The sequence below is a fragment of the Entelurus aequoreus genome, linkage group LG03 (assembly GCF_033978785.1).
Source record: "Entelurus aequoreus isolate RoL-2023_Sb linkage group LG03, RoL_Eaeq_v1.1, whole genome shotgun sequence".
In the NCBI taxonomy this organism is placed as follows: Eukaryota; Metazoa; Chordata; class Actinopteri; order Syngnathiformes; family Syngnathidae; genus Entelurus; species Entelurus aequoreus.
Genome location: NC_084733.1, coordinates 88617459 through 88631621, shown reverse-complemented (window position 1 = coordinate 88631621; position 14163 = coordinate 88617459). Strand labels below are relative to the sequence as shown.

General features: G+C 38.6%; 1 protein-coding gene across 2 annotated transcripts in view; it reads right to left on the bottom strand.

Annotated features, from left to right (window-relative positions):
- The window catches only part of LOC133647056 (lysine-specific demethylase RSBN1L-like), a 34831-nt gene extending 21581 nt beyond the window's left edge, over window positions 1-13250 (bottom strand). For both annotated transcript variants that reach the window (XM_062043112.1, XM_062043113.1), the window contains exons 1-3: window positions 12729-13250; window positions 10236-10358; window positions 3186-3823 (exon numbers count right to left, since the gene is read on the bottom strand). In XM_062043112.1, coding sequence (XP_061899096.1) covers window positions 3186-3823; window positions 10236-10358; window positions 12729-13215 — 1248 coding nt within the window. In that variant the 5' untranslated portion in view covers window positions 13216-13250. The remainder of the gene's footprint in view (window positions 1-3185; window positions 3824-10235; window positions 10359-12728) is intronic.
- Window positions 13251-14163: the final 913 nt, after the last annotated feature.

The following is a 14163-nucleotide window of genomic DNA, read 5'->3' as shown; positions in this document are numbered from 1 at the left end:
CCCTGCTATCACATGTTGATAAAAATATAACATTTACATAATAAAAAGCAACTACAGGCTTCCCAAATGCTGTAATAAATTCAGCATGATGAGTTGACTTGAAACTGTTCAATGTTGCACTTTTTATATGTAGAAGAAAAGTTTTGTCATTGTATTTAATCTAAGCAACAACTTGAGGCAGTTTAATGTTGATTAACGTGGGCAGAATTATTATAGTGTTCCCAATGTTAAAAGGATAAAGCCATTGTTTACAAATTTGGTAAATAAATAACCAAAAAATGTATATATTGTTGTTTTCTTACTGTACCGAAAATTAACCGAACTGTGACCTCCAAACCGAGTACCGAACCAGAATTTTTGTGTACCGTTACACCCCTACTAAATATGTATTCTGATATGTTCTTCACAGAAAATGAGCCAAAGTCAGTGAGTCTCAGTTTGAAAAATTAATTAATTGTATCATTTTTCTTTGAATAAAAAATTAAATCGGGTCCCACAGACGGGTCCCGAACCACCACACAAGGGTTAAAGGCCTACTGAAAGCCACTACTAGCGACCACGCAGTCTGATAGTTTATATATCAATGATGAAATCTTAACATTGAAACACATGCCAATACGGCCGGGTTAACTTATAAAGTGACATTTTAAAATTCCTGCCACACTTCCGGTTGAAAAACTCCTTTGGATATGATTTATGCGTGTGACGTCACAAAATCCACGGAAGTGGTTGGACCCCATCGACCCGATTCAAAAACCTCTTGTTTTCTTCGACGAAATTCCACAGTATTCTGGACATCTGTGTTGGTGAATCTTTTGCAATTTGTTTAATGAACAATGGAGGCTGCAAAGAAGAACGTTGTAGGTGGGATCGATCGGTGTCTTAGCGGCTAAGTACAATACTTACAGCAACACAACAAGGACTACTTACTACGCCTAGCCGATGCTTGCCGCCAAACCCACGGATGAAGTCCTTCGTCGCGCCGTCGATCGCTGGAACGCAGGTGAGCACGGCTGTTGATGGGAAGATGAGGGCTGACTGGCGTAGGTGGAGCGCTAATGTTTTATCATAGTTCTGTGAGGTCCGGTTGCTAAGTTGCTAAATTAGCCTTAGCGTCGTTAGCAACAGCATTGTTAAGCCTTACCAGGCTGAGAATATTTAACCGTGTAGTTACATGTACATGGTTTAATAGTATTGTTGATCTTCTGTCTATCCTTCCAGTCAGGGGTTTATTTCTTTAGTTTCTATCTTCATTTGAGAACGATGCTATCACGTTAGCTAAGTGTGTCTCCGATGTATTGTCGTGGAGATAAAAGTCACTTTAAATGTCCATTTCGCGTGCTCGACTCTCATTTTCAAGAGGATATAGTATCCGAGGTGGTTTAAAATACAAATCCGTGATCCACAATAGAAAAAGGAGAGTGTGGAATCCAACGAGCCAGCTTGTACCTAAGTTACGGTCAGAGCGAAAAAAAGATACGTCCATCACTGCCTCTCTAGTCCTTCACTGTAACGTTCCTCATCTACGAATCTTTCATCCTCGCTCAAATTAACGGGGTAATCGTCGCTTTGTCGCTCCGAATCTCTCGCTCCATTGTAAACAACGGGGAATTGTGAGGAATACTAGCTCCTGTGACGTCACGCTACTTCCGGTACAGGCAAGGCTTTTTTTATCAGCGAGCAAAAGTTGCGAACTTTATCGTCGATTTTCTCTACTAAATCCTTTCAGCAAAAATATGGCAATATCGCGAAATGATCAAGTATGAAACATAGAATGGATGTGCTATCCCCGTTTAAATAAAAAAAATTCATTTCAGTAGGCCTTTAAAGGCCTACTGAAAGCCACTACTACCGACCACGCAGTCTGATAGTTTATATATCAATGATGAAATCTTAACATTATAACACATGCCAATACGGCCGGGTTAACTTATAAAGTGACATTTTAAATTTGCCGCTAAACTTCCGGTTCGAAACGCCTCTGAGGATGACGTATGCGCGTGACGTAGACCGGGGAACACGGGTATGCCTTCCACATTGAAGCCAATACGAAAAAGCTCTGTTTTCATTTCATAATTCCACAGTATTCTGGACATCTGTGTTCGTGAATCTGTTGCAATCATGTTCATTGCATTATGGAGAAGGAAGCTGAGCAAGCAAAGAAGAAAGTTGTCGGTGCGAAATGGACGTATTTTTCGAACGTAGTCAGCAACAACAGTACACAGCCGGTGCTTCTTTGTTTACATTCCCGAAAGATGCAGTCAAGATGGAAGAACTCGGATAACAGAGACTAACCAGGAGGACTTTTGACTTCGATACACAGACGCCTGTAGAGAACTGGGACAACACAGACTCTTACCAGGATTACTTTGATTTGGATGACAAAGACGCAGACGTGCTACTGTGAGTATGCAGCTTTGGCTTCTAAACATTTGATCGCTTGACCGTATGTGCGCAACTTTTTTTTGCGTATGTACGTAACTTTTTTAAAATATATAAGCTTTATGAACCTTGGGTTAGGTGAACGGTCTTTTGGGCTGAGTGATTGTGTGTGTTGATCAGGTGTTTGAATTGTATTGGCGTGTTCTATGGAGCTAGGAGCTAGCAGAGGAGCTAGGAGCTAGCATAACAAACACGCAGGTGTTTTTATGCAGGATTAATTTGTGGCATATTAAATATAAGCCTGGTTGTGTTGTGGCTAATAGAGTATATATATGTCTTGTGTTTATTTACTGTTGTAGTCATTCCCAGCTGAATATCAGGTCACCCCCGGCTCTCACAGCATCTTCCCTATCTGAATAGCTTCAACTCCCCACTAGTCCTTCACTTGCACTTTACTCATCCACAAATCTTTCATCCTCGCTCAAATTAATGGGGAAATTGTCGCTTTCTCGGTCCGAATCTCTCTCACTTCATGCGGCCATCATTGTAAACAATAGGGAACTTTGCGTATATGTTCAACTGACTACGTCACGCTACTTCCGGTAGGGGCAAGCCTTTTTTTTATCAGATACCAAAAGTTGCAATCTTTATCGTCGTTGTTCTATACTAAATCCTTTCAGCAAAAATATGGCAATATCGCGAAATGATCAAGTATGACACATAGAATGGATCTGCTATCCCCGTTTAAATAAAAAAAATTCATTTCAGTAGGCCTTTAAGGATCAAATAAAGCGCGTCCTCACCTGAGTGTGGAAGTTAGCCATGGTCGTCGTCTCTATGTCCTTCTTCCCGAGCACCTCCACCTTCACCGGAGCGTTGGGGAAGTTGTAGGAGAAGTAGTCCAGGAAGTCCGGGAGATAGGACGCCGCTCCGTGGATGATGCCCATGACGAAGGACGCCGCCTGGGCCTCGTCCTCGCTGAACGACAAAGTGACAAACTCCTGGGCGAAGCGGTGCATCTCCGCCGGCGACAGGCCCGACAGCTGCTCGTTGTAGGCGTGCGCCACCGAGGCGCCGCCGTTGGCCTGCATCTCGACGTGGATCAGGTGGCCGAACTCCAGCCCGGGAAGACCCGGCGCCGGGGTGCAGTGGAGCGGCGAGCTGTAGCCCAGTCGCTCTCGGACCACGGAGGGAGGATCCTGGTGGTGAACGGCGTTGTGCGCACCCCCGCTGCCGCTGTTGCCGTTAATCCTACTGAGGAACTCCGACAGCCCCAGAGACACCCCGGAGTAAACAGTCTGGGACGAGCGGTGGTACATTTTGGGGCGGCCGTGTCTCTCTTTGGCGCGCTCGCCATCTTTGTGCTTCTTTTTCTTCTTCTTTTTGAGCTTCTTGAGAAGGAGGTCTTCTTGGGTGGTGGCTTTGGGCTTCTCCTTGCACTCTGCCATGGGAGGACAAGACCAAAACATTCAACAAGAGAACTGAACATGGCCACCGGTGAAATACAATGCAGAATCTTAGTTGCTGAATGGAGTTATCATTAGGGATGTCCGATAATATCGGCCGATACATGCTTTAAAATGTAATATCGGAAATGATCGGTATTGGTTTCAAAATTATCGGTATCGGTTTCAAAAAAAAAAAATGTATTTTTTTTTTATTTTTTTTTAAATTTTTAAATTTAATTTTTAAAAAAATTTTTTTTATTTTTTTTAAAATTTGTGGCGGACGTAATTCTTTCGTGGCGGGCCGCCACAAATAAATGAATGTGTGGGAAACCCTGATGTCCCATAAGACTTCTATAAAAGTTATGACAGACCACCTCAAAAAAACAGAATGGAATTTTACAGTTTTTTACTGAATGGGACACCCAAAATGTACATTTACAATATTATCTATGAACAATAAAACACTGAATATTAACAACATATTAACTTATTTTACTTCTCAGACTAGCTCCTCCATAGACATCTTTTACAATCAAGCAAACCAACAAAAATGTAACAAAACAGCATAATATAAATGCAAAGTGTAATAAACATCTACAATATGATATATTATCACTTTTATGCAGAAATCAGTTGTAAAAATTTGCTTCCGCATCTGTTCCTGACACATACTAGATCAGGGGTGGGCAATTAATTTTTACCGGGGGCCGCATGAGCAACCCGAGCACTGCTGGAGGGCCACATCGACAATATTTCAATTAAATTTTGCTCAATATTATTTTTGATATATACCGTAAGATAAATAATAATTAGGGATGTCGATATTATCGGCCGATAAATGCGTTAAAATGTAATATCGGAAATTATCGGTATCGGTTTTTTTATTATCTGTGTCGTTTTTTGTTTTTTTTTATTAAATCAACATAAAAAACACAAGATACACTTACAATTAGTGCACCAACCCAAAAAACCTCCCTCCCCCCATTTCTTTCTGTTATCAATATTCTGGTTCCTACATAATATATCAATATATATCAATACAGTCTGCAAGGGATACAGTCCGTAAGCACACATGATTGTGCGTGCTGCTGCTCCACTAATAGTACTAACCTTTAACAGTTAATTTTACTCATTTTCATTAATTACTAGTTTCTATGTAACTGTTTTTATATTGTTTTACTTTCTTTTTTATTCAAGAAAATGTTTTTAATTTAGTTATCTTATTTTATTATTTTTTTTAAAAAGTACCTTATCTTCACCATACATGGTTGTCCAAATTAGGCATAATAATGTGTTAATTCCACGACTGCATATATCGGTTGATATCGGTATCGGTTGATATCGGTATCGGTAATTAAAGAGTTGGACAATATTGGAATATCGGCAAAAAGCCATTATCGGACATCCCTAATAATAATAATAATAATAATAATAATAATAATAATACTTTCATTTAACCTAACTTAACTTTATACCAAAAGCACTGCTTTGGAAATCATTTGTACCCCTTTCAGAGATCACATTTAGTTGCCCTTAAACATCCTCATGTTGCACAATGAAATGTAAGCATAGAAGTGTGCATTCCTGTAACTTTCTCTAGTAACAGCATTCCATGATTAATATCAATAAATTAACATTAATAATAAATGAGAGTAAAATAAGCACACGTATGACTGAGGAGTCATAGTGTACCTTTGTGTGGTGTTTGAGTTGTCCGACTTTTTGTGTGGCCATAAATGCACCAGTGGTTTAGTGGTATGTGTGTTGGTGACAGATGACAAGTTGGTTTTGGCCTGGTTTGTACGGCAGAAAATGACTAGTTTTTCGAGATAGGAGTGTTTTACTCATGTTTTTGGTGTGGTTATGGCCGAATATAAACAGTTTTGCTCAATAAAGTGATGGATATAATTCCTGTCCTCGAAGCATCTCGATAGACGTTACAATAATTGAACGGTGTTCAATTGAACGGTGTTGACGAACACCGTTAGGGCCGCTTGTTGTCACTGTCACTCAGAGTTGCATTGCAAAATTACACAGAATAAATGTGTTTATTTTGTTTAGAATTCAGGTGGGTTTGATTTGGTGCGCGGCATATATTTGCTGTGCGCAGAGGACGCTCGAGCAGTGCGCAATTGCGCAGGCGCGCACCTTAGTGCGCTTGGCAGTCCATGTCTTGTTGAAAACACGCCATTCCTCATCAATTTTTCTCTTTTTAGCGGTCTCTGGAGTAACCGGGCATCACTTGTCGCTGTGCACCTTCACTCACAGGTTACACCCGGACATACGCCCATAAATAACACTTTTCAAAATAAAAGCAGCACAGTTGTATTGCGCGCACGACATAGATGTTTTTTCAACTTTATTTTGTCATTTGTGATTGCAGCTGTTCACATTCACTCACAATCACGCACGCGCATACGTCCACACGGAAGTAATACAAATAACGCTTTTCAAAACAAAAGCAGCACCGTTGTACTGCACACTTGACATGGATACTTTTTTACATTTATTTTGTAATTTATGATTGGTCTCACGCGGGCCGGACAGGGACGCCCAGGTCTGTACTAGATTGTACCTAATGTCATGACTGGTTTTATTGATTATTGACTATTTTATTGATTATGGGACAAGCAGTAGAAAATGGATGGATGGTACTTTTTCATCACTTATTGTTTGTCTTTGGTACACTAATGTGTATATTTTAGGCCATTGGTACTTTGTTTTATTTTTGCACATATATATTTATACTAGGGATGTCCAATAATGGCTTTTTGCCGATATCCGATATTCCGATATTGTCCAACTCTTTAATTACAGATACCGATATCAACCGATACCGATACTGATATATACAGTTGTGGAATCAACACATTATTATGCCTAATTTGGACAACCAGGTATGGTGAAGATAAGGTCCTTTTTTAAAAAAAAATTAATAAAATAAAATAAGATAAATAAATTAAAAACATTTTCTTAGGACATTATTAAAAAAAAAAAATAAAAAAAAATAAAAAAAACATTTTCTTGAATAAAAAAGAAAGTAAAACAATATAAAATCAGTTACATAGAAACTAGTAATTAATGAAAATGAGTAAAATTAACTGTTAAAGGTTAGTACTATTAGTGGAGCAGCAGCACGCACAATCATGTGTGCTTACGGACTGTATCCCTTGCAGACTGTATTGATATATATTGATATATAATGTAGGAAGCAGAATATTAATAACAGAAAGAAACAACCCTTTTGTGTGAATGAGTGTAAATGGGGGGAGGGAGGTTTTTTGGGTTGGTGCACTAATTGTAAGTGTATCTTGTGTTTTTTATGTTGATTTAATAAAAATTAAAAAAAACGATACCGATAACAAAAAAACGATACTGATAATTTCCGATATTACATTTTAAAGCATTTATCGGCCGATAATAACGGCCGGACGATATTATCGGTCATCTCTAATTTATACTTCTATATTGCTCTTTTTATCTTTAATATGAACATCATTATGTAAACTCGAAGTTATTGGGGGTTTTTTTGGTTCTTTGTTGTTGCTATTTTTGTATTATAACATTTTATTATTTGATAATGTTGTACTGCATTTTAATCTTTTGTTTCGTGATTGTGTGATGTTTTTTTGCCTGGACCCCAGGAAGAATAGTCTCCACTGCGGTGTAGACTAATGGGGATCCTTAATAAACTCAATAAACTAAACATAAACATACGTTTGGGGCTGGCTGCTCTGAAAACAAACCCCGCCCACTCTGCTTCGTTCCTGGTCTGAGCTGCTATGACGTAGATCAGGGGTCACCAACGTGGTGCCCGCGGGCACCAGGTAGCCCGTAAGGACCAGATGAGTAGCCCGCCGGCCTGTTCTAAAAATAGCTCAAATAGCAGCACTTACCAGTGAGCTGCCTCTATTTTTTAAATTGTATTTATTTACTAGCAAGCTGGTCTCTCTTTGCCCGACATTTTTAATTCTAAGAGAGACAAAACTCAAATAGAATTTGAAAATCCAAGAAAATATTTTAAAGACTTGGTCTTCACTTGTTTAAATAAATTCATTAATTTTTTTACTTTGCTTCTTATAACTTTCAGAAAGACAATTTTAGAAAAACAATACAACCTTAAAAATGATTTTAGGATTTTTAAACACATATACCTTTTTACCTTTTAAATTCCTTCATCTTCTTTCCTGACAATTTAAATCAATGTTCAAGTAAAAAAAAATTTTTTATTGTAAAGAATAATAAATCAATTTTAATTTAATTCTTCATTTTAGCTTCTGTTTTTTCGACGAAGAATATTTGTGAAATATTTCTTCAAACTTATTATGATTCAAATTAAAAAAAAAAATTCTGGCAAATCTAGAAAATCTGTAGAATCAAATTTAAATCTTATTTCAAAGTCTTTTGAATTTCTTTTAAAATTTTTGTTCTGGAAAATCTAGAAGAAATAATGATTTGTCTTTGTTAGAAATATAGCTTGGTCCAATTTGTTATATATTCTAACAAAGTGTAGATTGGATTTTAACCTATTTAAAACATGTCATCAAAATTCTAAAATTAATCTTAATCAGGAAAAATTACTAATGATGTTCCATAAATTATTTTTTAAATTTTTTTCAAAAAGATTCAAATTAGCTAGTTTTTGTCTTCTTTTTTTCGGTTGAATTTTGAATTTTAAAGAGTCGAAATTGAAGATAAACTATGTTCCAAAATTTAATTGTCATTTTTTTCACGTTTTCTCCTCTTTTAAACCGTTCAATTAAGTGTAAATATCATTAATTATTAATAATAACATAGAGTTAAAGGTCAATTGAGCAAATTGGCTATTTCTGGCAATTTATTTAAGTGTGTATCAAACTGGTAGCCCTTTGCATTAATCAGTACCCAAGAAGTAGCTCTTGGTTTCAAAAAGGTTGGTGACCCCTGACGTAGATTACCCTAATAACTTGAATAACACTCAAAAGCGCAGATTCCGACCATTAAAATACTTTCTATAGTTCAAGACTTACGGTCATTTAAAAACACATCATAATGGCGGCGACAGTTTTGATGTTAAAAGGTCTCAAAAAAATTATGTACAATGTCCCGCGGACCGTATTTTGCCCAAGCCTGTATTAGACCATGTGATCAGAGAAATACCTTTTCCTCGCTTTGCATACCCGTTTGAATGTGTCTTATTTAAACCGCAAACAAACGCATGTAAAAAAGCCGATCAATTTATGGTCATTTGTTCAAAGTGCACGCGGGATGCTTGTGAGCCAGCACAACGTATGGTGGACACAGAAGCATAATCCAGGCTTAACATATAACAGGAGTCAGTTTTCATGGATTATTTCCAGTAGCTTGCACTGTGACATAAGAATTGAAATATATTTTGACATGATTGACATGTGCCTGCCTGTCAGTTGAGCTGGCCGACATGTCGCGATGACTTTTTTGAAAAGTGAAACCCAATATCTAAGTTGCATTTAAAGCAGTGTGGGTGGCACTGGGAGCAGGTGGGTGGAGTGTCTTGCCCAAGGACACAATGGCAGTGACTAGGATGGCGGAAGCGGGGATCGAACCTGGAACCGAGCTATACCGCCCCATAAAAAACATGTTTAAAGTACCGTTTTTTGCTAAAATAAAACCAATAATGACATTTTTGTGGTCCCCTTTATTTGGAAAAGTACCGGAATACCTTTGGTACCGGTACCAAAATATTGGTATCGGGACAACAGTGAGTGAATTATATTTATATAGCGCTTTTCTCTAGTGACTCAAAGCGCTTTTACATAGTGAAACCCAATACCTAAGTTGCATTTAAACCTGTGTGGGTGACACTGGGAGCAGGTGGGTAGAGTGTCTTGCCCAACGACACAATGGCAGTGACTAGGATGGCGGAAGAGGGGATCGAACCTGGAACCGAGCTATACCGCCCCATAAAAAACATGTTTAAAGTACCGTTTTTTGCTAAAATAAAACCAATAATGACATTTTTGTGGTCCCCTTTATTTGGAAAAGTACCAAAATACCTTTGTTACCGGTACCAAAATATTGGTATCGGGACAACAGCGAGAGAATTATATTTATATAGCGCTTTTCTCTAGTGACTCAAAGCGCTTTTACATAGTGTAACCCAATTTAAACCAGTGTGGGTGGCACTGGGAGCAGGTGGGTAAAGTGTCTTGCCCAAGGACACAAGGGAAAGCGACTAGGATGGCGGAAGCGGGGATCGAACCTGGAACCGAGCTATACCGCCCCATAAAAAAACACATGTTTAATGTACCGCAATATTTTTTTTGCTAAAATAAAGCCATTTTTTGTGGTCCCCTTTATTTAGAAAAGTACCGGTACCAACAACACTAGTACACTGGCAGCAACGTAGATCCGCACACTTTATGTTCTGAAGTGGTGTTTGTTTACCTTTCAGTGGCGGGAACAAGTCTCCGTTCTCCTTGGAGATGTCGTGTTGTGGCGGCAACTTGTGCTCCTTCCACTCTTTGCTCCTTTCCTTCTTCTTCTCCTTGCCGGCGCCGCCGCTGTGATCTGGACGGAAAACATTAAAAGGGGAAAGAGAGGTGAAACAAAAACATCCACGCTGTGATGTGACGGAACAACATTTTCCACGTGCAAAAAACAAAACAAAACACCACACTTCCACACTCCACAAGCAACCCACAGGGCCCGTAGCCTGCAGGTTATGTAATATCCACACACACACACGTGTAATATCTCCACACACACATGTAATATACCCCCACACACACATGTAATATCTCCACACACACACATGTAATATTTCCACACACACATGTAATATCTCCCCACACACACACACATGTAATATATTTACACACACATGTAATATCTCCACACACACACACACCCACATGTAATATATTTACACACACATGTAATATCTCCACACACACACACACACACATGTAATATTTCCACACACACATGTAATATCTCCACACACACACACATGTAATATATCCACACACACACACATGTAATATATCCACACACACACATGTAATATATCCACACACACACACATGTAATATATCCACACACACACACATGTAATATCTCCACACACACACATTTAATATATCCACACACACACACATGTAATATATCCACACACACCCACATGTAATATATTTACACACACATGTAATATCTCCACACACACACACATGTAATATATCCACACACACATGTAATATATTTACACACACATGTAATATCTCCACACACACACACATGTAATATATCCACACACATGTAATATCTCCCCACACACACACACACATGTAATATCTCCACACACACCCACATGTAATATCTCCACACACACACACATGTAATATATCCACACACATGTAATATATCCACACACATGTAATATCTCCACACACACACATGTAATATATCCACACACACATGTAATATATCCACACACACATGTAATATATCCACACACACATGTAATATCTCCACACACACACACACACATATAATATATTTACACACACATGTAATATCTCCACACACACATGTAATATCTCCACACACACACACATGTAATATATTTACACACACATGTAATATCTCCACACACACACACACACACATGTAATATCTCCACACACACACATGTAATATATCCACACACACATGTAATATCTCCACACACACACACATACACATGTAATATATTTACACACACATGTAATATCTCCACACACACATGTAATATATTTACACACACATGTAATATCTCCACACACACACACACATGTAATATCTCCACACACACATGTAATATATCCACACACACACACATGTAATATATCCACACACACACACATGTAATATCTCCACACACACACATTTAATATATCCACACACACACACATGTAATATATCCACACACACCCACATGTAATATATTTACACACACATGTAATATCTCCACACACACACACATGTAATATATCCACACACACATGTAATATATTTACACACACATGTAATATCTCCACACACACACACATGTAATATATCCACACACATGTAATATCTCCCCCCACACACACACACATGTAATATCTCCACACACACCCACATGTAATATCTCCACACACACACACATGTAATATATCCACACACATGTAATATATCCACACACATGTAATATCTCCACACACACACATGTAATATATCCACACACACATGTAATATATCCACACACACATGTAATATATCCACACACACATGTAATATCTCCACACACACACACACACATATAATATATTTACACACACATGTAATATCTCCACACACACATGTAATATCTCCACACACACACACATGTAATATATTTACACACACATGTAATATCTCCACACACACACACACACACATGTAATATCTCCACACACACACATGTAATATATCCACACACACATGTAATATCTCCACACACACACACATACACATGTAATATATTTACACACACATGTAATATCTCCACACACACATGTAATATATTTACACACACATGTAATATCTCCACACACACACACACACATGTAATATCTCCACACACACATGTAATATATCCACACACACACACATGTAATATATCCACACACACACATGTAATATCTCCACACACACACACATGTAATATCTCCACACACACATATAATATATCCACACACACACACATGTAATATATCCACACACACACACATGTAATATATCCACACACACACACATATAATATATCCACACACACATGTAATATATCCACACACACACATGTCCTCGACCACAACAATGGAGTTTTGCATGGCCGAGGAGGGGAGAAAAAGGTGGAAGAGCTCCGCCGGGCTCCTTTACCTCTCTGCGCCGTCGTCACGTCGCCGTTCTCGGGCTTTGTATGGCAGCTAGCGGCGCTGACTTTCTCCACGGTCGTCGCCGTCAAACTGCGCTGCGCTTCGCTAGTTTTCTCCCGGTGTCGCTTCTCCTTCGCCCGCTTCTGCTTGTGCGGCGAGGCGAGGAAGTTGCTGATTTTGAAGATTTTCCGAGCGGGCGCCGCCACGGAGGAGGAGGCGGCGGAGTGGCTCGCCTTGGCCGGGCCGACGCTCCATTTCGCTGGGCTGCCACAACTCGGCTTCCCGTTGTGTTTTTCCCCTGCGCACGCCTCTCCGTTCAGCTTCCGGTGCTTGGGCCGCTTCTCCTCCACGCGGGTCTTCTTCGAGGGCGGCGGGTAAATGTCGCCGGAGGACTGCGGCCGGCTCTCCGGTGGCAGTTGAGCTAACAGCGCTGGGGGGGGATTTGTTTGGCTGTTTGCTGCGAAATGCATGGAGTCCACGGACTCGGCCATCTTGGAAGTTTCTATTTTTTTACGGCCCAGACGTAACTGGTGCGTCAGAGCCACTCGGGGGCGGGGCTTAGCGGGGTGGTGACGTAGGCACGTACAGGGGGCGGGGCGGGGGGAGGAGACCGAAAGTGTTTGGTAAACATCACCAGTCTGACATTATTCATGACACATTTGTGCTCTGTTTTAAAGATGTGTGGCTATTTGGATTTACATGGGGGAATTATTTTTGATAATTTATTTATTATTTTTATTTTTTTCAGACATGTATCACGAGAAACTTTTTATAAAGTTATAAAAAAAATTATATATATATATATATATATATATATATATATATATATATATATATATATATATATATATATATATATATATATATATATATATATTTATATATATATATATTTTTTTTTAGACATGTATCTCGGGTGCACGAGAAAATTTCTCGTGCACACGAGATACATGTAAAAAAAAAAAAAAAGTATGTCGTGTGCACGAAACATGTCTAAAAAATAAATAATTATATATATATATATATTTTTTTTTTATAACTTTATAAAAAGTTTCTCGTGCGCACGAGATACATGTAAAAAAAGATAAAATCAATCTATCAATCAATCAATGTTTATTTATATAGCCCTAAATCACAAGTGTCTCAAAGGGCTGCACAAGCCACAATGACATCCTCGGTACAGAGCCCACATAAGGGCAAGGAAAAACTCGCCCCAGTGGGACGTCGATGTGAATGACTATGAAAAACCTTGGAGAGGACCGCATATGTGGGTAACCCTCCCACCCACCCCCTCTAAGGGGGGGTGGGGGTTATAAATGTATATATATTATATATATATATATATATATATATATATATATATATATATATATATATATATATATATATACTGTATATACATATATCTATATCATTATTATATCTATATCAAAGTTCAA